Below are 26,180 nucleotides of genomic sequence, written 5' to 3'. Positions count from 1 at the left end.
ATGCATGTATATTCCATAACGCGATACCGACGTAGATGGTAGACGCAGTCGCAGATCTAGAGGTATAGCTAAATAAAATCATGCGTCCTCTGTCGGAGACCGCCTCCCACTGATATATAATTATATATCAGTGCTGCCACCAGTAAATCATAAAAAATTAAGGAAAAGAAAGTAAAAAGAGATAAATAAACATAGTTGAACCTTTTCTGAATTCGTTATACGGCACCCTGGTGAAGCCGGTCACAAGTTTTGGCGGGTTTTTGTGTTCTAGCCAGTTTCCTGTTTCGCTATACTCTGCAATAAACGTACCGGTCCCTTGTACGATTTCATTTTATTTAAATTTTGATAACCATGCAGGCGTTTCTGAAAACAGGAAAGTTGGGAGCAACTGACAAGAAAGCTTCTAGTTCAACCTCATCAGATAGGCATAAAGGTCCTTCGCCACCATGGGTTGAAAAATAGTTGGTGCATTTTGAGAAAGATCACCCCCTAATGAGAAGATTTCTTGTGATCCAATTTTTCTTTAATCACAGCAGACCCAAGACTGTGGAGGAGGTCGTGGAACAAGGTGAGGTAGTCAAGGTCCTGCAGCAATGTTTACTGGGAGGAGATTTTCCAAATCTTTTATTCTACGGACCACCTGGAACAGGAAAAACTAGCACAATATTAGCAGCTGCAAGACAGTTGTTTGGAGACATGTACAAAGAAAGAATACTTGAGTTAAATGCCTCTGACGAACGTGGCATTCAAGTCATCAGAGAAAAGGTGAAAACATTTGCGCAGCTAACTGCCAGTGCCACTAGACCTGAGTAAGTCTTGCTTTTGCAACATCATTGTTAATTATTCTCAGCAATAGCTTCTCCAAGTATTGCTAATGATGATTTAGTAAAAGGTTTGAGGAACGATTCAAGATGGCATTTGATATATTCTATAGAAATGATGTTTCCAGTTGATCTCAAGAGTTGTTATGAAAATATAGCACCGCTTATTAGCAACTGGACATTAATAAAGCTTGACGAGTAGCTTGAATATGTCAAGTATTACCATTCAAGCAATGAGAAGCATACATCTAATAATATCCCAAACATCAACTTCTATGAATTTCATGCCTATCTAACGTTTTACAAGATAACAGCTCTACTCTGAAGCAATATTATGCTCGTCAAATAAGTTAGATAACTGCTTTAGAAAGTGATGATAAAATTTTCAATAGTATATCTCATTTGCAGTGGTAAGCCATGCCCCCCATATAAGATCATAATTCTGGATGAAGCAGACAGTATGACAAATGCGGCTCAAGCTGCATTGAGACGAACCATGGAACGTGAATCTCGCAGCACTCGATTCTGCCTGATCTGCAATTATGTCTCTAGAATTATAGAACCATTGACCTCGAGATGTACTAAATTCAGATTTAAACCATTGGGTGAAGAAAAAATCATCGAGCGGCTGGAACTTATTTGTAAAGAGGAGGATTTGAAGGCTGATACAAGTGCTTTAACCAAAGTTGTCGAGGCATCAGGAGGTGATATGAGACGAGCTATTACATGTCTACAATCAGTCACAAGGCTGAAGGGCAAAGGCATTGAGATCACAGAGGACGATGTCTTGGAAGTGACAGGGGTAAGCATTAATTTCTATAAATTTTAAATATGTCGTTATTCATTGTATATCAAGAGTCTATTTTGTTTTAGGTGATCCCCGATAAATGGTTGGATGAGATGCTTGACAAGTGTAAATCTAAAGATTATTCTCAAGTGGAAACTTTTATCGATAATTATATGATGGAGGCCTACGCAGTTTCACAGGTGATTTACCCCAGTCTATAAATTCTTGCTGTTATATCCTAACATTTCGTGGAACATCAGATTTTCATTTATAGTTGAATCCATGTATATTCTAGGTTATTGAGCAATTAAATGTAAGAATAGTTTATTCCTCCGAACTCTCTGACAAACAAAAGACATTGATTGGAGAAAAACTCGCGGTTAGTATTTCTTCTAATGAAATTAAATTTAGACACCCTGAAATGGAATCTACAACTAATTTAGTTCCTATCGTCTTTTCTCAACAGGATTGCAGTTATCGATTATTGGAAGGTGGTAGCGAATACATGCAACTGCTCGATCTTTGTTGTGGCATAATGAAGGCGTACGAACTTGATTGAAATACAATATTATTTACGAAATAAGTTTTGTACACAAAAATTTTTCTAATAAAAACAAGATAATAATAAAACAAAAAATATATCATTACTGTTCTTCAGTTTGGGTTTACAAAAAAATTTATTCCACATTGATGTGATGTTGATTAGGTTTTTTTTGTATGTCTTTCATAACCCTATAAATCTTACAGCGAATTCTTTTTTACTGGCATTATTTCCAGGGGGGGGGGGGGGGGGGGGAAATATCATCTTGCTATATTTTTCTTTCGGATAATATCATCATACCTATAATGTAATTGAATGTTGTTTTGTCGATTTCTTTTTCAAACACTCTCATCGCAACAATACCAGTTACAAATACTTGTTAACAATATGATCATTATATTTCTTAAAAAGAAAAAAGTACAGATAAAATAACCGTCGAAAATCCTCCGATCAATTACTACTACTAAACTAGGTTTACAGGTGCATTAATACTGATGTTGAATTATATGTATACTCAGCAGGGAATTTGATCATTTTATCCATGGATTTAAATATAAATACATGATTTTCTAATTATCTATCATATCGATTTCTGCGCAGTTTTCATTTACACAACGGACTTTTTATGTCATCATTCATCATTTTTATTCTGAATGATATTTTTTTTTTCGTTTCGTTTGCTATCTTTAAATAGATGTAGAAAATGCGGCCTTATTTAGTATACTAATTCATCAGGTCATTGTCATTGATGCAATTTTTTCAACTGCTGCATTGAAACAATAACAAAAAATCGAATAACTGTGCGAGACGTGATGACAAATATTTTAATGGGTATGAGATGATGAATGAGCATACAATTTTGGTTTGCAATAATTTAATAACTTACTTTTAAAAGGCAGTGATAACATATAACTACAATATACATATTTATGTATTTATATCTTTTTTTCTCGTACATGGATTTTTCGATCCATTACTGTTACGATTTGCTGAATTTTTATCTGTATGATTGCAGATATAGATCTAGACAAATTTCGGTCTACTTTCGAATATGTGTATAATTCATTTCCACCAATTTTACACTAAGTATATACAAGTTTGTATGATTCTAAAAATTTGATGGAGAATACATATGTTTTTTTTCTCTTCTAGCGATGACGATTGACCTGCACAAATTTTTTTTAATTTTTCGTCGTCTTTCTTTTTGGGCATCAAAATTTGTACATGCGTTGTTATAAATAAATTTTGCAGATTACAAATTTATTTAGTTTAATATTGGTCCATAATCTTTTTACCACTCCTGAGACTATAAGTGTCACTGATGGTCCCCGCAGACCACTACAGTGACAGCTGATAACTTAGACTAAGTACAATTGATTCGCTAACATTTACTCATCTATATTAACTAGAATCTACTCTTCTGGCTCTTTGAATTAAACTTTTCCTAAAAGATAAAGTTAGGTAGGTTTGTATTCAAATCTGTAGTATAGTGATAATAAAGAAAAATATATATATATCTACTTAGAATATTGAGAATTCGAATAGCTTCTTTCAGCAAAATTTTTTTTGAATCATAGGTTCAAGGAACAATAAAGGTTTTCTTACCTTAATAAGGAGGTGGCTGATGTTGGTAAGGATGTTGGGGTGGTTGATTCAAATGTCGTTGTAGATGCGCTACTAGTTGAGGGGTAGGTTGTTGTCCACCACCTCCACCTTGCTGCTGCTGCTGTTGTTGTTGTTGCTGCTGCTGTTGTTGTTGTTGTTGTTGCTGTTGTTGTTGCTGTTGTTGCTGCTGCATAACCAGCATTTGTCGTATCCGTTGTTGATTTATTGTTTGCTGTTGGCCAGTTTAGAGTAACGTTAATTTTAGCAAGTCGAAATGTCGACATTTGCGAACTTATTGTACACCGTATTGTTAGACGTTCGATCTGACGTGAGGATAGAATTATGCCTTTCACCACTACTATGTGATGTAGAAAAAGCAATAGAGTTCAAGAAACTATTTTCCTTGAATTCCCCATACCCATTGGCATCATTCGCAATGACTCAAATTCATCCGAATTCATAATTACACTAACGAAGTGAAAAAAAAACCACAGATTCACTGATTCCCTACCTGCTGGAACTGTTGGTTTTGTTGCTGTAATCCAACACCGACACCAACACCAACACCGCCAGCTCCAACTCCAGCAACACCAACCGCTCCAGGTTTCCCTCCAGCTTGTCGGTATGGAGGGGCTGGTTGGTTTTGAACTCCTCCGCCCATCGGAATGTTCATTGTAACATTAGGCGCCTACGAGACACGCAAAAAAGCAAATTTGAGTACGATGGAAACTTTTGCAATCCGTATAAAGTGCGAGGTGTATAAACTCTGACATTTCTCACCTGCAAATACGGAGCTCTTGCGGCTCCAGGTTGCATTCTCTGTTGCTGCATATATTCCTGTCCTCTTGGGGCACCGATCATCTGCTGTTGATTTTGGAACATCATATTTTGTTGCTGAGTCATCATACCCTGTTGTTGCTGCTGCTGTTGCTGCTGTTGTTGCTGCTGTTGCTGCTGTTGTTGCTGCTGTTGCTGTTGTTGTTGTTGTTGTTGTTGTTGTAATAATTGCTGTTGTTGCTGAGGTAGCACATGCTGGCCGCCATAACCTGCGTAGTTTTGGTTCATTCCTGAAATATTTTATTTTCAACATTTAAGATAAGGTCAAAACTAATTTAATATAACAAGTTCATACCAGATTTACCGAACAATCAATATGATCAATGTAATGCAGTCAAGAAATAGTAAAGTAGTCATAAATCACCCTGTTGCATACTGGCATACATCCCCTGCTGCTGCTGTTGTGGCGGGAACATAGTTTGCTGCGGGCTGATTCCGGGACCGCCATGTTGTGTTCGCAATTGCTGTCTGATGAACTGCTGCCTCTGCATACCCTGGAATGCGGCTGGTCCAGCTCCAGGAGGAGCACCGGGCTGTTGTTGGGCACCCATAAATTGATTCGAGGGTAACCTAAGCCGCAGCATATTCGAAAGTGCTTGCTTTGACTGATTGTTCATTCCCGGGCGTTCGTAACGCGGGCCGCCAACTTGAGCTGGTGGAATTTGTTGCCCATATCCGTATTGTTGTTGCGGTGTAGGCCCTGGCTGATTTGGATACCACTGCTGTTGCGGCTGCTGCGGTTGTCCTGGGAACATACCCTGCTGTTGTGCAACTTGAGCTTGTTGCCCATATGGTATCTGTTGCATTTGTGGAGGACCTTGTTGCTGCGAACAAGAATAACTTGTTTAAACTTTTCATCAATACCAAAGACTTCTTCAACATCAACTTTGAGTATTTCTACTTACTTGCATTTGCTGGGGTATTGGTGCTGCTGGAGCTGGAGCTCCTTTGGTTTTCCGTGATCTTTTGGCTTTCATAGCTTTTCCCTTACCTGTTCTTCCAGGCGACTCGACGCTCATTGGCGTATCAGCCTTACCAGGTTCTGTTTCTTTTTTATCCGGTTCTAAATCTTCAGGGGGTAATGGAGGCGCATCCAAGTAATGACTAGGAGGCTTGATTGCGCTATGAGTATGATATCGCAAAAGTTTCTGAGCTGCTTGATACGTTAATGGTTTGCGTTCCATTTTCACTGCTCGAAACCAAGCCCATGACAGAGGTGCTGGATTTTTATGACCTTCTAATAGTTCCCAAGCCGAAACTCTCTGAGAATCGCATACCTGGAGGCCCTGTTATACAATAGAAATTCATGAAAAGCTGCAGATGCATTAAAAAATATGAAATTGAAATTACGAAGTTTACCTGTTTTTTATCAATACTGTCAAATCCAGCGATCTTGTTTCCTTTAGTATCTGTCAGACAGCCAACAGGTTCGCAAGCGATTACTTCCATCGTTAATTTGGGCAGCGGTAACAGCTGCCTAACAAATTGAATACTTTGTGAATTTCGGTCTCCCAGTTCCTTTTTAAGTTTCTTCATGAGATTCTGATAATGCTTTTTGTTTTCATCTTTTTCAGATTGAGAATCCGAGACCAAAGTGGAATGTATTAAAGTGGCTAACATATCTATCACTGTGGTGAACAATTCTGAATTATTGTTAAGGTCTATAACGCCATAGCTAATTAATTGTACCAGTAGTATAGCCCAGTCTGTTGTAACGGTTGTATTTCTTTGAATGGTATCAAAAACTCCTCCTACTAAACTGAATCTCAGTTGTAGGGCGTCCTGCAAAACTTCCCTCGTTTTTGGATCTTCTAGACCGATATTCTTTTCCTCTTTACTCATGTTCAGAAATTGGGTCAACTGAGAATGCAGCGAAGTAAGAAGCCCCTCCCTCTGATCATCTTGTCCCTTCAAGCACGTCAACACCAATGACAAAAATGGCTGATGATTGAATAACGACGGTGATTTTGATTTGCCTTTTTCTCTACTGGCTTTTGACCAATTTCCAGATTCTAAAACTTGACCAGCCACTTTTAGGACGCGCCCTTGAACAGCGCTCGGTAACTTTGATACCAAAGGTGCGACCAACCATATGGAACCAGATTTTTTATCTGGTTTACCAGAAATAGTATTTAATTGGAAGACATCGATCGCAGCTTTTGCCACTGTGTCCAGCCATTGGGACAAATCGTTGGAGGCTGGAGGATATTGTTTGTACATGAGTTGGAGGTCCAGCCAAGACATTCGGAGACTCCATTGTTCTAGGTTTTCCAATATGTTAGTAATGTGCGTTTTTTGATCAAGAAATGTATCTATGAGCGTATCTGGGTAACAAATCATGTGCAACAATCTCTGAGCTTGACGAGGAGTCAACATGTTATCTAAGAGCATGTCTGGGTGACAAAGTTCTTCTGGATTTTGTAGACACCTTTCCAGAACCCATTCCTGACTGCATATCTGTCGTAATACATGCTGCGCAAAGGCAGAAAGGCCCTTGACATTCTCAATATCCATGTTAACGTTGCTCGAAGATAGTCCAAGATCCAAACCCAAGTCGTCGCCTCCTCCTAAAATATCACTAGTCCCTAATATATGACTGATCGATTCTCTCTCTCCACCACCAACACTAGCTGGTCCCGCTTTGTTAGAGTGTGCCATTGGAATGTCTGGTTTTTTTGGTGGCAGTTTGCCAGCCGTGGCATCACCAACTACAAGTATTGCTTTCAAAACTGCCAAAACAGGTCCAACTCTGATATTGTTGTGCGCAGCGGCTAGGAGGTGTCTGTCACAGCTGAGTTTTATGCTATAACGTCTAAGATTTCCACTAGGTATCGGATGTGGGCTGGTGCTGACGGAATATAATGCTGGCTGCGGGCACTCCACGGTTTTGAAAAGTTGCAAGAGCAGGTGGCAAGTCAGTAAAGCACCTGCTTCTGCCTCCATGTCCGCATCTCCTCGGCCTTCGTTACAAGCTTTGACGAGAGATGGCAAAGCAATGTGAACGACGAAATCTTCTAAGGAAAAGCAATGTCGCGCTGGAATCAAAAAATTAGACGATGATTGTGGTAGGTTATCGCACGGTCTATGATGAAAAATAATAGGAGAGTACTTACCTATTAGGATTGATGTGAAAACAGCTAGGGAGTTACGTACATTCAAATTTTGAACATCAACTTGATTCAATACATCTATATAAAATGATGAACTATTAGATGAGCAACATAATGCCATTAGAACACCCAGCCATTCCGCACTCAAAGCGTTACAGCAGGCTGTCAACTCAGCGCAAGTTATCGCAACGTCGTTCAGTTTATCATTGTCAGTATCACCGCTGACAGCGACAATAACTGCATTGCATACAAAGCTATATCGATTTGCTGGAGTTTCGTTCAACTGCCTGGACCACTGCGGTTCAATTTTTCCTCCACGACGTGGACTACTAAAGACATCGATCATGAACTGAGAATTGTAAACGTGGTTTGAAGGAGTCGGTTGTAGCGCACTGTACAATGCAGTTCTTATTTTAGGATATGCGTTGCTGAAAGCTTCCACACCGTGTGGTTTTGTTTTTAGCAATGAACAACTTGAATATAAATCATAAAGATGCGCCAAAACGCAACGTTCTGCAGAGCTACAGTCACTCGGGTTTGAAACATGTTTTACCACTTTGCAGAGCAGATCAAACACCGCAGTAGTCTGCTCCGGAGTAACTGTAATAAAATAGTACAAAGAGTTTTAGATAAAAAACTCATACGTCTCCAATCAGAACTATAAATTTTGTGAATTCTAAATCAGCCTTACGTAACAAACAGCAATGATATCGCCTTAATACTCCAACTACGTAGAGACTCAGACTTGTGGTGTAACTTCTAATGAGCTGACTATTCCTCGCAGTCAACTGTGCCTCAATTTCCGGCAGTTCTTTCAGTATTTGAATACAAACGTCAATGAGTCCGTAAATATTTAAGGCCAGTTCCATTAAGTCAAATAAAAACGCGACATGTTCCTGGACTGGCAAATAAGATGATCCAGTCAAAGCAAAGGTGTTCAACATTTCAACAACTTGAGTCGCGCACTGCCACGTCACAACATGTTGATCAAAGTAACTCAAGTTTTGAAACTTTTGCGTGACAGCTTCAAAGTTGAATTCACTACGGGAGTGTTTTTTCACTTTACCTCCTTCCGCCACATCGATACTAAATTTTTTACCAAATAATTTACAGATCTCTTTGGTCATTTTTTTTACAACATGCCTAGCCTCGTCTCGCACGCGACCTACACCGTATAATAGAACGTGGCGTTGATTACAGTCGTGTTGACTGCACGTTTCATCCTATGAAAGATAACATCATTAGACTTTTAGATTATTGCTTGTTTATGTCAAGGGAATTGATCACCGACTAGACAATTAGATGTTCCAAAATACCTGGGGCAATGGAAAATGCGTAGTGTAGAGTAAATGTCTACAAGGGCTCGGAGATTTCGAGTCTAGTCCATCATGAGCATTATGACCACCCAGCGCATCTTCTTTCGGACTGTCTGGAGCGTCCATACTATTCTGTTGATCCTCCTTAATATGCTGTAGTAATTTATCCAAATCGTCATCAATTTTACTGTCGTCGTAATCCATCGCTCTTCCATGATCTGGTACTTCCAGTTTAGCTGGTTTCAAATCAATACCGGGAAACAAACTGTCTTCGTCGATTGGTTCACGATTGCTTGGTGTACTTGGCTTGCTGGCAGCTGGCCCTTTAAAGATAGCGTATGTTATTTGGGACAATTCTACGAATTATCAGAGTTAAAAAAATAACAGAGGTATCGAATGCAATTTATAGCAACGCAAAACCAACCTTGAATGAGATCTCCACGAGATATCAGAGTACACATGTAGGCATCATGTGAAAATACGTCGTGTCGAATTAACTCAGAGAATAAATGTACCAAGTTAGTGAATTGAGCCTTGGAGTGAGCAGAGTTGTGGTCTAAAATTGGGGCATCGGTATCTAAAAATTTCATGAGTAATGGCTGAAAAATCGGTAAGCCTGGTGGAGTTCCATTGCTACAAACGCTGTCTTTGTCGTCATTGTCATTTGCTTCACCGGTTGCCTCGCTCTGTCGTTTTTCTAGTAGTTTAGCAACAGCCATTGCTCTGTGTTCACCCCAGCGCTCCCAACTCACAGCCCACTCACATAATATTTCTACAATGGCAGCATCCTGTTGTGGAGTGTATTCGGTTTTCGTATCTCTTTCATTCGGGTTCTCTTTTGGCGTCGGGGTAAAAATCTTTGCATATAAAGTGTCCAATGAGTTCGTAGCATCCATTCTGTCAAAACTATGGCGATCCAAAGCGTCCAAAGCTGCCAAAACTTTAGTCGTTGTCATACCAGCGCTGCTTTGTTGCCATTTGTCGCAAGACCAACGTCCTTCCGCAGCTATAGATCGCCTTCGAATATTTTCTTGAGCCAATTTTATCTGTTTCATGGTAGGATTGACAGAACTTGCTGGAGGACATGGTAAGGCTGCAGGAGGACAGAGCAAATGGTCTAATGGTGAACCATTTAAAACTGATGGAGATTTTCCCTCGCCAACACTATTCCAAACTAAGGCTGTTGGACATTCGATCGTAATGACCTGTTGATAATGGATGTTAAACAATCGATTTCAAATTCATTCGTTCTATATCAGGTGAATTATTACCTGTATTATAACGGATAATCCAAGAATGATGTCCCTGTGATGTGGACAATTTATGTAGTCGTTAAATGTTACCGTTAACGGATTTACCGAAGCAGGAGCTACTGTGTTTTCTTTAGTCCCATTTACTTCAGATTTGACAGGGGCAACGACCATGGGGCTTTGCGGATTACTAGTGTTCTCAACGTTACTGCACATTTGTGCAATCTTTCGACAGCACAAATAGGCTAATTTTCTAGCTAATAATTCAGATTGGACAAATTCTTCTAGGTATTGCAATGCCAATGGCAATAAAAGCTTCAAAATGCCATCATCTGATGGGGCCGATCGCATTTTATCCAACAATTCCAATATCCATTGCAGCAGTTCTTGTCGATCTAGTAATCCTTCTTCAAACATATATTTTGCTAATTGGATGCAGTAATGCCATTGTTTCAGAGCCAATTTGTGGTCTTCATTGATAGTGTTACCCAATATTGTTACAGGAGTTGGATTCGGAGTTGTTGGCTGATTGTTTGAACTACTAACGTTAGTATTAATACTCGGATTACTACCGTTGCTACTATTGCTCGTACCATTGGTTAAGCTGTGATTAACATGATAATATTCTTGCAATTTTGACAATTGATCCTTTAAAAATTTTATCAAAGTTCCCGTCCATTCTGAAATGGGCATAAACATTATTTCTAGACATTTTTCACCATTAACGAATAAATTATCAAATCAGATGCAATATTTTAAATGTGTTTCTGTTAGTCTTTTTTGCTGTACAAATTTTTAAATCTCATGAACAGTTGGATGACCATTACTGAAAAAAACTACATGTTTATCTCACCAGTAGTTGGATCCGGTAATTGCCTCTTCTTAATCTTAGCTTCAGAAACAGCAACGGTATAAGCAGAACTCAATTTTATGAACCAGGCAGCTCTCAACATCGGGACCTGGTACTCGCATAGCATCATAAAAATCTCCTCCTTTTTATTAAAGTTTGGCGCTTTCTTAGCCAACGCTAATAAAGGTTTACAACCAGATAGATCCTTGAACCAAGCCTCTATGCCATTTTTCGTTCTTGCAGTGACAGGCCAAAAGTTGTCCTTTGGATTTATCTGTTGCCTTTTTCTCCCAGTGTCTGGCATTGTTGCAAATTCCTCTTTTTTGGCAAGTATACTATTGAAATATGCTCCGACCTTAGCTGCGGTTACATTGCAGTGCCTAGCTGTTCCAAACTCATCAGACAACTGGGGCATTGTTGCAAAGCCATGTTTGACATTAACGGATGTAAGTTCGTCTTCTTTTTGCTTTGGCTCCTGAGGATAGACGTCAGGTGGTCCAAGTCTGGGCCTCTTTAAGGGCCGTTTTTCATACAATATACCCATCATGGTAGGCAAAAAATTAAATCAAAAACTAGGAGGAATCATGAAAAGTTAAAGTAATGTTTGTAACTTCCCTACAAAGACGTTTAGACAATTGTTATCGAAGATCGTAGTCACTCAGTGATCGGACGGATAAATAAATCTCAGAAAACTATAATAAAACCCTAGATTTAAAGGTATTTACAGAATTATGGATGAAAAATCAATGCAACATAATATAACCTTCAAAATATGACAACAGAAGTTTTAAAAAATATGTATAAAAATAAAAGTTATTGGTATAGTTTTCTCACTCACGAAGAAATTATAATAGATAACATTGTCTGTTTAATATGTACATGTTGAGAAACACCTTTTAAACAAAATTGATGTTTAAAATTCCATCAAACTTGTCATCTTCTAGAAAAATTGTCCTAAACGCCATTTTGGCATTTTCACCAACTTGCGGCGGATCCATGCACTGAGATCCATGGCGGATTCTGTCGATCATTCGTCGAACTTCGACCAAAAGTGGACTACTTCGCCAGGAGAAAAACATAAAACAATGAATGTCGTCTAATTTGAACGTCTTTGAGAGACAATTGACTAACGGCATAATCGAACCATAGATCCAAAAAGAGAAATGTTGGAATAGGAGAGGCATAGAAATCACGTTAAAATAGTTTGAATTTACATCCCTTGATAAAATTTATTGATGTAAATATAATTTCAGTGGATATTTCTTATGCAACAAGAGCGCTCGCGGTCGATGATTCGTACTTCCAATTTGGAGGAAGTGTGCTTTTGGTTTTGTAATAACGAGCGAGCCTGTGGATTCTTGATTCGACTAAGATCAGGCGGAACTTGCTGTCTTTATCCTTGCGGTTGCGCTCCAAATGCTTACGGATGGCTACGGCCTTTTTGATCAGGTAGTATAGGTCTTCGGGTAGGTCAGGTGCTAGTCCCATCGCTTTCTGGATACGAAGAATCTTGTTACCTGTCAAAAACCGTACTTGCGCCACTCCATGAGAATCTCGGAGAATCACACCTGGATGTAAAATTGTATCAGTTAATTGTCGAGCAGGTACATAAGATTGATTAAAGACTCATCGAGGAATTGTCAGTGGCTACCTATAACAATTATGGTAAAATAAACCCAGAATTATCTCAAAAGCCATTGATAATTGATTTAGCAAGCATCTAGGAAGGGGGACAACTAGATGGAGTTGAACCTCAGCTGGTAGCTTGCGCACAACTAAACTCAAATTATTATTATTATTTCTCCAATTCCAGCTTAATATGTGATTGGAGCAATTCTCACCTATTTGAGAAGGTGTCAGACCTTTCTTGGCCAGCTTATAAATATGCTCTTTACAATCTTCTGGCGTGAGTTTAAGCCACGTCGGAACACTGCGTCTGTAGGGTAGCGCTGACTGGGAAATACCCTTTCTGAAAACACAAAGATTTCAATTAAGACTAAGTGGATTAGCCATCGATGAGAGCCAGGCAATTCGGAAGTTGAGCGTACACCTGGTTTGCCATTCAGACCGCTACTCGCAGTCGTGACATTTTGGACCTCATGATGACAAATAGTTCTCATGTATGAGTATATCAATCCTGAATGCGGCTAATAACGCCATTAGTGTCGACACGAACACATGGCGAGTAAATAGCATTTGAAGTTTGCATTCACGTCTGTAGTGTTTTCGGTGTTCAGGGTATCAAAATTCGTAGAATAATACGGGGGATAGAAAATTTAGGAAAAACAGAATTTACAGAGTGAAAGTTTTTGACAAAAACTGTAGTTCCTTACCCGGGAGCGTGCATACGACCCATGATGGCGGATTGTTCTTACATGAAAGACACAAGCGTGAACGAGAAACTCGATTGTGAACTACAACTTCTGTAGATCCACGTTCACCCTGAAAAAACCAAGCTATTGAATACCTGGACAATTTTGCGCAGCCAACCAGCTTACACAGCACTAGCGACTCCAACAAACTTGCGATATGGTTGAGAAGTACCGTACATACATACACCAACGAGCGATCGTCGCGCAAAATGGCCACGGTTTTCTACAACCATCAAGCGTACTTCTGGCTGTCACCGATCCCACACTTTTTCAGCAAGGAATGAACGTTACATCGCACAGGTATGCGGAAATAAATTACGTTCATAGATCAATTCCGATAACTGAACTCCGAGGTTCCTAATAACCCGCAAGTATTAAACCCCAATATTTACTCTTACGATCATGGGTATGTTCTATCACTATACATATGTGTGAATACGAATGTCCGTACACGCACACATACATACGCGAATATGCTTCTTCGCTTGCTGTTTGTGGTTTTGTAAAGAATCATGCGGAAGGTCCTGATGCGAGTTTGAACCCTGGGACTGCTCGGGACACCAATGTGCCGGATATACCGCTTCAATCAGAATTAAACCTTAGTAATTGCCGTCTGATCCGAACACAACCTGTAGCCAAGTTATTTTGTCGCTTAACCGGGTGATTTGCCGAAATGCACTCGCAGAATAACTATACGCGTATAAGATGCTGATGATAAAAATAATAAAGATAATTACGTAAACTAGAGATAATTAACCGGATTATTGTCTAAGTTCTAAATAGATTAATTGTTTTCTTTTGACTTCACATCGCACCTTAGACTCCAGTTTCCAGAATGGTGTTCGAACAACATCTTCCAGAATTCCAGTTCTCTCGTGCGGTACATAAATGAATCAAACTCTGATGTGATTACAGGTGATTCGATGAACGTTATGTCACAGATTTTTACCTCAGGGTGATTCGAAGATGTCTAGTGGCAGTGAACATTCTCCAAAACCTTCTAAGAAGAGGCGAGTTGTAATCTCAGATAGCGACAGTAGTGATGGTTCTATTATAAGAGCGCATAGAAGGAGAAGAGTCTATGTAAGTTTTCCCAATTCCATTATTATGGGCACATATTCAAGAATCAAAATATTCAAATGAAAAAAATATTCTTTATTTTCAGAGGGTTACAAGTGATGTTGACAGCAGTGACGAGGAGAGTGATGTACAGAAGCCAGTGAGCAAAAGGAAAAATTATGTAAGCTTGATCAAATAAAATACATTCAAGTTGCTTTAGCAAGATTGATCCGTTCGTAAGGTTTCTTGGGAAATATTTTAGATGATTTAATATTTTATTGCATATTGTAGAGACTCGTTAGCGAAGATGATACAACTTATGAAAGCAGCGATACGGATGCTGAATGGCAAGATGAGCCAGTAGGTTAGTACCTCAGAAGACATTCATTCTATATGTTTGGTTTTTCATTCCATCATTGATTTTTATTCTTCCATGTACCATTCTGAATTACCAGGTGAAAGCAACAGTGATAGTTCAGATTCACAGTCCGAATGGCGGAGTATGGATGAAGATGTGGTAGATGAGGATGGCAACAGGGCAGCTAGCGATCATAAATCTAGAGTCTTGTCCAAAAAACAAAAAAAATCCGAGAGCAAAGAGAATGAAGAAGAAGAGCAACCAGCTATGGAGACTGATAGCGACAGTAGTGATGCACAGGCTGAAAAGTGTCCAATATGCCTGTTGTCCTTCAGGAAGCAGAAAGTTGCTACTCCAGATACTTGCGACCACTCTTTTTGTCTTGACTGCCTTGTCGAGTGGAGTAAAAATATCAACACATGTCCGGTAGACCGAAAAACTTTCACCATGATTTTGGCAAGGAACAAGCTCGGCGGCAAGGTCAGTAACGTTGTTCTATTTTACAGCGGTGATAAACCCATCTGAAGAATTTGTGTACGAATTTTAAGTTTTATGACTGAACTTCAACATCGAAGCTATGGTAATTGTTCCTACGAAAATCTGCACTGCTCTAAATATTTTAATAATTGATCCAGGTTACCAAGCAGTTTCCAGTCACTATTAGACCGTCAATCGAGGACCAGATCCAGGAAGACCCAACATACTGTGAGGTTTGTGCTCAGTGCGACAGGGAAGATCGAATGCTTCTCTGTGACGGATGTGATTTAGGGTATCATCTAGAATGTCTTACCCCACCCATTACTGAAGTTCCTATGGATGAATGGTTTTGCCCTGAATGCGCACAAAACAGCCAAAATGACGCCGAAATGGTAACTAAAATTTTTTTTGTAACCAAATGCATGTGAAATACAGCACTAGATAACTTAATAGGAATGCTGCCTAATAACCTGTGATGGCGGTAACACGGAACTAAATAAATCCACCCCCAATATTTCAGGTGGAAATCGACTTGGACGAACTGCCAGACCTAATGGAGGAGGCCCGAAGACTGGGCGAGTCGTATGGTAGGACACGAACGGGTCGTACTCGTGAATCAGTGACAAATTATCCCCGTGTGATAGCTCGAACACGTCAGACAGAACGAGTTCGGGCGAATATTCGGGCGGATCGAGACCGTACTCGTAATATCGATCGGTCAGATCTCCGAGAACATCGTTTGGCTCCAAGTTACTTTGATCCAGATCAGCCGTCGACCTCAACATCGGGAATTGACTCTCTAGGTGAAAACAGTCGCAGTTGGTCCCGAGACAGTGTGACTTTTAACGGCATTGTGGAAGCTGTGGCAGCCACTGTCGGTAGTACAAGACGCAGAAGAGCCGCTGTTCCTGCAGCGCAATCTAGAGCTAGGAAACGAAAGTCAAAGAAACGAAGGGCTGTTCGTCAGAGTGGCTCAGGGACCACTGTTGTACGCAAGGTTACGATAACTGAGATCAACGATGACGGGGAACCGGAAGAATTTACCACCTATGTTAAAGTGATGGACCGGTCAGCAGCCGGAAAAAGAACCGGAAAGAGAAAGTACAGGAAGAAGAAATCCAAGAATCCGCGAAAGGTATATAAAAACCCAACAAATCCAAAGAAATAGTCACTAAAAAAGGAATACAGGAAATTGTAATTAAAACCGACTCAAAACAAACTCAATTATTACTAATAATTTCTATTCTAGGTATGTGTATTGCGCATCCATACGTCATTTAACGCATACCCTTATCCCTCTACTTTTTCACTTACATTTCTCATTTTCAATCAATCAGCGATTTTGTGAAATGGAGAGATGTGCTAAAGACATAGTAATTACTAAATTTCGTTTCTCTTATTATATAGTCACCATTCATCGCTACTTACTTCTCTTTGATCTGATAAACGAAATGCATCGAAGCTTTTCACATTCCGCCCGTCCCCATCACATTTATGGAAGCGGTAGTTATATGACAAAAACCATATTGTGCCATGTGTTCACCAAAAGTCCTACATTTTTTTTTCCCCCCACAAATTTAGTTCTTGTTTATGTTCATGTCTGTACTTGCCTTCGTCATTGTTTTCATGTGAATTTAAGGATACGGAAATAAATTTTTTTTTTTAAGCATTGGAACATTTGACTTTTCTTTCATCGTAATGCTTCACACTTCAAAAAAACTCTATTGTAATATTAACTGTCAACGGATATTTGAGACCATAAGTATCTGGATTCAGAAGGAAATGATTTTCAAGTTGCTTCCATTTTAAAGTCACACTTAATGCTTGCAAGCTTATGAATGAAAGAAAATACTCATTATCTGACATACGATCAACATTACTAAGGTAATTTCAAGAGTTAAATCATTCCACATTCCAGACCAAAAAATTAGTTGGGCCAAATTTCGTCGATTGCTTCAATCATCAATGACCAAAAAACTTAGATTTTGAGGATTTACAAAAAATAATCATGAGGTGCCATTAGATTGAACATTTTTTTGCTATAGGATTCAAAGTATGATTCGAACGGAACATTAAATTTTAAAATACAGCAAAGGTGAATAGGTAAATAATAGTCGGTGTTAGACAGAACATTGTTGATGTTAAAAGGATTCACTTTGCACATAGTTTTTCACAGCTAAGATGGATTTATTATTTATTTCAGAAACGAAGTAGACCTCGACGAGCTCGGACAGTGCATTCTCTGGCAAATAAGGTTCAGACTGTGAAAAAGCGACTGGCCCTTGCCCTCGGATTAAAGAAACAGAGTCATAAAGATCCATTGCTTATTCCTACCGTCAAAGTTCGACAAACTATTTCGGACAGATCACAACTAACTAGCACGAGGCATAACGCCGGGATTTCCCAAGTCAGCCTCTTTGGAAATTCACACGATCTCAACTACAGTCCAGCCGGGTAATTTATCTTTGTTATAACAATTTTATGACAGTTGGTCATCCATACGCCCTAGAATTGTAACCACAAATGTGCTTTATAAGTTACTGAAAAAAATTACGAAGAGCTGTTTAGGTTTCTGCTCCAAGTTATCTAAACGGTATGATTTTTTTTTTCAACTGAATAGGTCGGACGAAGAATCTGACAGTTGTACAGTTGGCAATGGATTGCTGGTCAGTAGTCGTCCCCGAAACGCGATATCGTCTACACGACGTCACGCAGCATTGAAAATGATCAGAGATCCTTTGGCCCGTGAAGAACCTGCACTAGATATCATCGGCAGCATATTAAATAGCCAGGAATTTTGGCATTCCAAAAAAAGTGACATCACTCTCAAGGCAGATGGCACATTCTTAGTGAAGAACAACAACAACAACCAAAGGGAGAACGATAGACACAGCATAAACAACAATAATTCACCAATAAAAAAAAAAAACTCAACCAATGATGAGGAAAGTATGATAGCGACTAAGGAAACTCCGCTGGATTTGTCCAATGTAGGTCAGAACGATATTGTGCAAAATCCAATGTACAACGGGCCCAGAGGCAGTGGAAATCGAGGGAACTTTAGAGGTGGAGGAGGTTACAACTGTGAGAATAATAGGCACAGTTACGGTGGACAAGGATACGGCGGGGGCAGAGATTCCTATGGTGGCGGAGGCGGTGGTGGCAGACATAGCTATGATGGACCAGGTGGTCCCAGGGACAATTACAATAGTGGTCGTGACTTTGGACCTCCAATAAATTACAATCAGGGATTCGAGGGACGAGTTTCTCAAGGATTCCCTGGAAATCCACCTTTTCGGAATCGTAATCCGCAACAAAATTTTCGTAATGAAAGACCAAGATTTCCACCTCCGCCGGATCGTAACGAACAGCAACAGCAACAACGACAGCATCAACAGCACCTGCACCAGCAGCAGCAAGTTCCCCCTTTTTGTCATCGTGATAACAATAGCGAGAGACCACCACCACCTGCCTTTTCACACGCAAATACCTTCCAGAGATTCAGAGCTCACCATCCACCCTTGGTACCCGGACCAATTTCAGGTATTCCTAGGGGACCTGGGATCAGGCACGGTCCGATACATAACACTTTGAGAATGGGTAGAGACTTGATGCCTGGCTTCCACTTGCACGAGGACGTTAGAGAACAGCCTGCATTCCAAAACGCTGGTGTCAGCAATTCAGCCACCGCTCCAGTGTTTGGACCAAGAAATCAAGCAGATGATGACGAGTGCGATCTGTATTCTGATATCGAGGCTCCTGTTAGTAAAGTCGGCTGTGCCAATGACTCACCAGTTGTTGACGATGGAAGTAACAACATAGGTGGCGGTGGCGTACTGTTACCTCCTCCGCCAGAACCACCTTCAGGTCTGTTAGACTTTGAGGAATCTAAGAGTGATAGGGATTGCAACGATAGCGATCAAGAACTGGTCATAGATGATACTCCAAGAGAAGATAACAGGGAGCGGAGAAACGACGACAAATATGATCCATTTGCTGATGATAGCGACAGCAACGACAGTTCGAAACAAGGAAAGCATAGCCATGTCAAAGATGGCGACAAGGAGACGCAGGGTTCAAGTAATCAGGTTCACCGAATTACTCATCCCGTCACACCGTACGGACAAAATTTTCATCATGAACTTGGCGTTGATAAACCTGCGCCCCGTTTGACCGCTTATGACGATGACGAGGATGAGGACTCGCAGGCAGACTGTCCAAACTTTTCCATTTACTCTTCTCAGTCTATGGACGTAGCGAGGAACAGTGAGCAGGAGCTTTCGCAACAAATTGGGCCCCTTGAACCACCACCTTTACCCCCAGATATACCAGATGATGATGATATTATTGTAGGCGATGTGCAGGCCTGTGATCTGTCAGACATACCAGAACCCTCCGACCCGTACGTTGAATCCCTGCAGAAGGAGAGGCGGCAGCTCAGTAAAATACCACCAAAGAAAATATCGAATGACAGCAGGGGTAAGATCACTTTCAAAATTGGGAATAAATTGAGATTAAGCAATAAACTCAGCAATCTTTACGATGAGATGGACGAAGACATCGAGAACTCCATACAACAGGAGAAGGAGTCGGAAGAAAAAAAACATAATCAATATTCGAATGTTGTTGGAAAACCTGTCCCCAAAGATACAGCACAATCTACAGAGATATCTGCCGATCTACAGATTCGAAAAACTGGTGGTAACAACGAGAAAGAAGAAGACAAGAAAAACAATAAGGAGGGGGGCAAAGCATCAGAATCCGAGGCAGTAGATAAGTCTGATGACGATGACGAAGAAAAATTAGAAGAACTCGAAAAGAAACTTAAAGAAAAAGAGCAGAAGTTGAGGGAAATGGAACAACAGGAGGAAATAGAGAAGAAGAATGCTGAGGAATCAACCTATGAAGAAGTTCATAGGGAAATCGTTAAAAAAAAAGAGGAGAAAGCCAAAGGAGAACGTGTAGACTGTGATGAAGATGACGATGACATTAGGAAGACAGGTGAATCTCACCCAACAGTTGGGGCACAAGTCACCGCACAACAACAAAGCCTGACTATGTCAACAATTGATCTGACTGAGAAAAGTTCAGATACGATAATCTCTATAGCTGACACAATTCATTCTTCGCCAAAGAATGCCACTTTTGATGATCCGGAAATAATTTCTGAGGAAAATCTTGATAGCTCCCCTGGTAATAAAGTGACGAACCTGCAAGGAGAGCGGGATAAACCAGTTTCCCTTAGTCCAGGATGGAATAATGTAGAAAATGGCCAAGAAGCTGTTTCAAACGTCAGTCGAGAGCTTGTCAAAAATACTCAGGCTCTCTATGATCAAATAGACCAAGACTTTATATCGGGGCATATTAAAGAGGTCGAAGAAGAAGATGAAGAAGAAGAAGAAGAAGAAGAAGAAGAAGAAGACGAAGAAGAAGAAGAAGAAGCAGGAGCCAGAGTAGGAGTGAAAGATGAAGAAGTTGATGATGGCGATGTGCAGGAGAGAGAAGATGAACAGGAGATTTTCAGAGGGCAAGAAGATGAAGACGAGGATGACGAAGATTACCAAAAAAATTCAAAGAAATCAAGGAAAAGGACTGATAAGGTGGTACAGGATGACTCTAGACTCCATGGAAGTGAAGAGAACCTAGAAAAGGCTTTGGGAACCAGCGGGATGATCGATTTTCTCAATGAAGGCGAAAACTTTCCATTGGAAAAAGATACGACTGATGTATTCGAGACAACAGGTAATGATAGTTTACCGGCAACAAATTGGGAATCCGATGGAGCTTACACTCCATGCAAAGATGAGTTGCCCGTTAAAGTAGGAAAAGATGTGGGCAGAGGCTCTTTATCACCTTTTGAGAGTGGGCTTGAGCCGATAACTCCAACTAAGGATAGGTCTAACGATGATTTAGATGGGTGCAGAACTCCAGCAGGATATGCAGGTCTTGGTACAGAGGCTATTTCTGAAACCGAAGAACCTATGAGCTGCGAGGATGAGGGAATGCAACCGAACCTCAGAAGAGAAAAGGAAATAGAGGATGGGGAGATCATGGATGATGCGAGGCTAAGTGGAAAAGTGAGCGATAAACCATCAAAGGAAAAAGAGGAAGAGAATAAAAGAAAGAAAAAAAAAGAGAAAAAGGAAAAGGGCAAAGAGTCTGACAAGAATAAAGAGAATATCTCTTCTGAGAATCAGGTTGCATGGAAGAAAATATCAAAAAGCACCAAAGAGAGACAGTACCGCGATAAAGATAGGAGGTCCAAATCCAAGGATAAAGAAAAAGACAAGGACAAGGAGAGCCCAAAGGATAAAGAGCGTGACAGGGATAAAGATAGGGACAAGGACAAGACTAACAAAGATAGTAAAGACAAGGATAGATCTAAAAAAAAGGGAAGGGAAGTAACGAGAAAGAAGGAAAAGCGCAAGGAACTCGAAAGATACGACGTCAGAAAAATTGTAGCAGACAAACCTGTGCATCCAAGGAAGGACGAATATGGTAGGGATGTTAGAAATGGATCCAGAAGTAGATCTAGAAGCAGAACTCCCTCGAGACGAAGAAGTTTGTCGCGCGATCGCAGAAGTCAATCATACTCCAGAAATAGATCTAGAAGCAGGTCTAAGTCCCGACCTCGGAGGTCGTGGTCCAGAGACCGACGGTCCTATTCTAAAGGCGGAAGATCCTTGTCACGTGGTAGAAGATCCCTGTCTCGGTCAAGGCGCAAGATTTCACGAAAGAGATCGGCGTCGCGAAAAAGATCTATCTCCCGTAAAAGATCAATCTCTCGTAAAAGGTCAATATCGAGAAAACGATCGCTGTCGAAACGAAGATCATGGTCTCAGTCGAGAAAACGCCGTTCGCCGATGTCACCTAGACGAAGATCCAGAGGTAGGTCTTTGTCTAAAAATCGTCGATCAAGTAGCAGATCTCGGGAAAAGAAAAGAGAAAAGCTAAAGAAACACAAATCCCGGAGCCGTTCAAAGGATCGTAAAAGATCTCGATCGAAAACTCCCAAACGGATATCCTCACGGTCCAGAGACAAGAAACATGCAAAACGAAAACACAATTCCAGATCCAGAGAAAGATCAAAATCGAGGGAACCGAGGGATCGCAACAAAACAAATTGGGTGCCGATTACTGAGAAAGGAGCCGTCGATCGAGAGAGACTTGCATCGTCGCGGGAGAGAAGGTCCTGGAGTGCGCAGTGGACGCCTTCTTGGTCTAGGTCTCGTTCCAGGACTCCCACTTCGGTGAGACATGAGGAGGTTGCGTCCCGGGGCAGCTGGTCACCTATACCGGTGTTGGACAATGTGGCAGTTCCTCCCAAGAATCTGACCGTCATATTAACAAATAAGGAAGCAATAAAGAAGAAGAAAAAAGAGAAAAAAAGAGAGCCTAAGAAAGGGGCTAAGGACATAGAAAAACGAAAGAGAAATAAAAGAAACCGAACTCCACCGCCGTCTAAAGAGGTATTCGCAAGCGGTGATAATATTCTGGTAAGCGTTTGCTTCAACAAAGAAAATGAGACCAATCCTATTGAGATGGCCAACGTACCTGAAGCAACTCCTCTTGTCACACCTACAGCTAAACGCAGGAGACGTGAGACCGTCCAAAGTGAGCCTACAATAAAAAGGTCTAAAAAGGAAAAGCTCAAGGAAAAGAGGGCTCCAAAATCTCCAAAGAACAAAAAGGAGCGTAAGAAAAAATCGAAGGCAGCAGAAATTGCGGCAACTAAAAAACCTGTCGCTGTTATTGACCTTGATCAATCGCCGTTCAGGGAACAAACACCATCGCCGCACGATGTCATCGTCTTAAGCGATGACGAGGACAAACAAGTACAGGAAATGGCAACCCCAGAACAGCACGCTTCCCCCAGGCCCACCCCCCAACACGAGCAATTTGTCTCTCAGGGCCCAAAAACGCCGCCTGAACCGCAAATCAAGTTTTCAATAAACAAACAACAGAGCAATCTCAGGACGTCGATGATAAACCCCCTTCATGAGGAGGAAGAGGAAGAGGAAGAGGAGCGGGAAGGTGGGGAGGACGAAGAGGAAGAAGAAGAAGAAGAAGAAGTCGACGAAAGAGTTGACGAAGAACTAGAAATGCGAGCTCAGGAAGAACTTGAGCTCAGACTTAAAATCGGACCAAATACACCACCTGAACCCCCTACATCGCCACCTACTTCTCCGGATGCTTACGATCCATTTGATCCCACAAAGTCCAGATCCCCGACTCCCGCTGCAAGCCAAGAAGCCACACCCGTTGACGATAGAGACAGAAATCATCATCAGTGCAATTCGCCGAGAAATCCACACGATGACAGCGAGCCACCCTCTTGCCCACCAAGTGAGCCCGACAAACAGATGCTGCAAGATCAACAAATCAATCAGGATATTAGCAAACAGATCGACAAACCCAAAATTATATCTATGGTGACAATAAAAAGAGCTTCACCTAAGCGAGACTCCCCCCCTGTCACTGATGGGCAGACCGACACAAATCAGTCCACCGATACCGCAGCAAAAAATCAACAAGGCTTACAAGTACAACATCAACAAAATAATCCAACAAACTTTACCAACGTCAATCCCGTATTGGCTACCGTTACTGCCGCGGTTCAACGAAGCACCATGTTCAACGCTGGCGCACCGTCCGGTGGTCAAAGAAATTTGACTCAGGTATGTCAGATGGCAAATAGTCTTTATTAAAAATCAATACGATGTATAATTGACAGTTATGAAATATTTTAATAATTTACACACCATATTGATTTCAGCCAAATCGAATATCGCCAATAAATCAAAGTAAACAGCGATCAACCAACGATAGACCACAGTTGACACCTATATTTGCCAATCCAACAAAACTAACACCTGCAATGCGGGGTGTCAAATCCACGTCATCGTCGTCACAGAATAAAAATACCTCTGCTATGGGACAAAACGGAAGTGATGCGACACTTGAGTCTGCAAACGATACCCTCGATATGTCTTCGCCTTACTCTCCGGGGTCCAGCCTAAGCGATGGGATCTTTGACCCTCCGAGCCCTGGAGGACACAGTCCTCAACAACTACTGCCACCACCAACTAATACAAACAAGAATACCCCCTCAAAAACTAGCAGCGCAAAGACAGTTGATAAAAAGGACGCATTCGATACGCTTTTCGGGTCATCACCTGCAGTTAAGAACCTAGGGAAGGCAAGGGCGAGGAAAGTTCCGGAGAAAGATAAAAAAAAGAAATGTAAGTATCGCAGGCATGATCCGTACATGTTCTCAGCTCACGTTCTTTTTTTACCCCAACCTTTTTACCATCCAAAATAATTATCGTGATACATGAATTTTATTTGCTAAACTCATTAGTAAAATGTAATTCTAGCATTATTTTCAGCTACAAATCCGAAAGTCGGGGTGCGAATGGACGAAAACCAACTTCAAATATTGGACGATCTTCCGAGTTCAGCCGTTGAAATGCAGGTCAAAGACAAGGTTTGGTTTTGAACAATATTGTTTACTTTATTTCTGGATGGGGCTCTGCATTCGGTAGTTCAACGAGCTTTAATTCTTTTCATTATTTTATCCTGTTTCATAATTACGATTAATGTATGTTTCAGTTTCTAAAGAAATTAAACAGGCAGGAGAGAGTCGTGGAAGAGGTGAAACTTGTATTGAAGCCACATTACACCAAAAAACACGTTACTAAAGACGAATATAAAGATATTATGAGAAAGGCTGTACCCAAGGTTTGCGTCACTACTTGGTTAGGGCCCCTTCATAAAAGCGGTTTAAGCTGAGATTAAAAAAAAACTTCGTTGTTCCCCAGATCTGCCATAATAAAACGGGGGAGATAAATCCGAAAAAGATTGGGCAGCTAGTTGAAGCTTATGTTAAAAAATGCCGAATCAACAAGAAAAAGGGATCAGGAGGCCCGTCGAATACAACAAAGGCAACTAAACCCGCGTAAGTTTTCCTATCAAGTATCCACCTTGAATTCGACCCTGTGAATTGCCTAGTTTAAATTTTTAACCACTCCTGGTTATGTTTCAGAAAAAATCTTTGGAGTTGATCATAAGCCAAACATGGTCTAGTATTAAATATGTCCTCGTCAATGTTGGAGAAGTCCGTCAATATTATTTGGTGGTAAGTGAGAGTGAATAGAAAAGTACTGCTCCGTGCAAACTTATAATAATATTCGGCATTCTATATGATGGATGCTAATTAAAGAAACACCGAACAATGTGTATTGTGTGTATGTACATACTTATTATTATTATTTTATTATTAATATTAATATTATTATGATTATTATTATTACTTATGACTACTATGATATTCGTAAAACTGAAATTTCCTGCGCAATATTTTTATTTATGAATGAATTTGAAATAGTTTACATGATTTGATTTCGTCGTAGGGCTATAATAGAAGAAAAATTCAATCATTCTGTATTGATTGATTGATTAATCGAGTTAGGTCATTATCAATGGATTTTTCGATTACTGGAAATGATAATTTCCTTACCCTTCGTTTTATCTCAATTCCAATTCTGAATACTATCAATTATTGTTATTTTCCATTTCCTACAAATAATTATAAATACCACCGCAGGTTTACTACTACGATCACATTATGTAATATGTAAAACTTATTGTAATTAGACAATGGCGCTGCACGATTATTACTGTCATTATTATCATCGATTATTGAAGTAAACTTTCATATGCCAACACAGATCATTCGACAGATAATGTAATACGGTGTTCATTATTTTATTCCTTAAAATTTCGTATTCTCCCTCC

At 40.4% G+C, this 26,180-nt stretch overlaps 4 protein-coding genes across 5 annotated transcripts; 2 read left to right on the top strand and 2 right to left on the bottom strand.

Moving 5' to 3' along the window:
* Positions 1–143: 143 nt before the first annotated feature.
* Positions 144–2,245, top strand: LOC105687996 (replication factor C subunit 4). Its single transcript, XM_012403985.3, has 6 exons — positions 144–461; positions 534–809; positions 1,230–1,623; positions 1,695–1,808; positions 1,904–1,987; positions 2,075–2,245. The coding sequence occupies exons 1-6, from the start codon at positions 352–354 to the stop codon at positions 2,165–2,167; spliced, it is 1,071 nt and encodes a 356-aa protein (XP_012259408.1). The 5' UTR covers positions 144–351; the 3' UTR covers positions 2,168–2,245.
* A 280-nt stretch (positions 2,246–2,525) lies between these two features.
* Positions 2,526–12,100, bottom strand: LOC105688144 (mediator of RNA polymerase II transcription subunit 12). 2 transcript variants are annotated; one of them, XM_048658591.1, is made up of 13 exons: positions 11,121–12,100; positions 10,289–10,947; positions 9,442–10,222; positions 9,018–9,340; positions 8,393–8,924; positions 7,705–8,301; positions 5,951–7,626; positions 5,497–5,877; positions 4,968–5,415; positions 4,535–4,821; positions 4,266–4,442; positions 3,755–3,986; positions 2,526–3,593 (listed from the first exon to the last, which is right to left on the bottom strand). In XM_048658591.1, the coding sequence occupies exons 1-12, from the start codon at positions 11,662–11,664 to the stop codon at positions 3,756–3,758; spliced, it is 6,636 nt and encodes a 2,211-aa protein (XP_048514548.1). In that variant the 5' UTR covers positions 11,665–12,100; the 3' UTR covers positions 2,526–3,593; position 3,755. The 2 variants fall into 2 exon arrangements, with proteins under 2 accessions (XP_048514548.1, XP_012259647.2); XM_012404224.3 differs by having other exon boundaries at positions 4,956–5,415; positions 11,121–12,099.
* Positions 12,101–12,320: 220 nt separating this feature from the next.
* Positions 12,321–13,577, bottom strand: LOC105687973 (40S ribosomal protein S13). The gene is made up of 3 exons (XM_012403956.3): positions 13,451–13,577; positions 12,959–13,086; positions 12,321–12,685 (listed from the first exon to the last, which is right to left on the bottom strand). Exons 1-3 carry the CDS (start codon positions 13,471–13,473, stop codon positions 12,381–12,383), a joined length of 456 nt encoding a protein of 151 aa, XP_012259379.1. The 5' UTR covers positions 13,474–13,577; the 3' UTR covers positions 12,321–12,380.
* Positions 13,578–13,653: 76 nt separating this feature from the next.
* Positions 13,654–26,129, top strand: LOC105688106. The gene is given in 14 exon segments (XM_025747025.2): positions 13,654–13,789; positions 14,405–14,572; positions 14,655–14,729; positions 14,840–14,911; positions 14,913–15,386; positions 15,542–15,775; positions 15,904–16,518; positions 17,587–17,837; positions 18,004–24,061; positions 24,160–24,625; positions 24,773–24,870; positions 24,996–25,124; positions 25,205–25,341; positions 25,429–26,129. Coding segments are annotated over 13 exon segments (8,745 nt in total). The 5' UTR covers positions 13,654–13,789; positions 14,405–14,455; the 3' UTR covers positions 25,448–26,129.
* Positions 26,130–26,180: the final 51 nt, after the last annotated feature.

The sequence above is a fragment of the Athalia rosae genome, chromosome 7, assembly GCF_917208135.1.
Source record: "Athalia rosae chromosome 7, iyAthRosa1.1, whole genome shotgun sequence".
NCBI lineage: Eukaryota > Metazoa > Arthropoda > Insecta > Hymenoptera > Athaliidae > Athalia > Athalia rosae.
The sequence above is the reverse complement of the archived record's forward strand: the minus strand, read 5'-3'. Positions and strand labels throughout refer to the sequence as shown.

Excerpts from the sequence above, each read along its gene's own strand:
- LOC105687996 (XM_012403985.3), top strand. The coding sequence starts at position 352 with ATGCAGGCGTTTCTGAAAACAGGAAAGTTGGGAGCAACTGACAAGAAA. Across the intron at positions 462-533 it reads CCACCATGGGTTGAAAAATA|CAGACCCAAGACTGTGGAGG; the intron begins GTTGGTGCATTT and ends CTTTAATCACAG. Across the intron at positions 1,988-2,074 it reads TGATTGGAGAAAAACTCGCG|GATTGCAGTTATCGATTATT; the intron begins GTTAGTATTTCT and ends TTTTCTCAACAG.
- LOC105687973 (XM_012403956.3), bottom strand. The coding sequence starts at position 13,473 with ATGGGTCGTATGCACGCTCCCGG. Across the intron at positions 13,087-13,450 it reads GGTCGTATGCACGCTCCCGG|AAAGGGTATTTCCCAGTCAG; the intron begins GTAAGGAACTAC and ends TTGTGTTTTCAG. Across the intron at positions 12,686-12,958 it reads TCTGACACCTTCTCAAATAG|GTGTGATTCTCCGAGATTCT; the intron begins GTGAGAATTGCT and ends TTTTACATCCAG.
- LOC105688144 (XM_012404224.3), bottom strand. The coding sequence starts at position 11,664 with ATGATGGGTATATTGTATGAAAAACGGCCCTTAAAGAGGCCCAGACTT. Across the intron at positions 8,925-9,017 it reads CGCATTTTCCATTGCCCCAG|GATGAAACGTGCAGTCAACA; the intron begins GTATTTTGGAAC and ends TATCTTTCATAG. Across the intron at positions 5,878-5,950 it reads ACAGTATTGATAAAAAACAG|GGCCTCCAGGTATGCGATTC; the intron begins GTAAACTTCGTA and ends ATTGTATAACAG.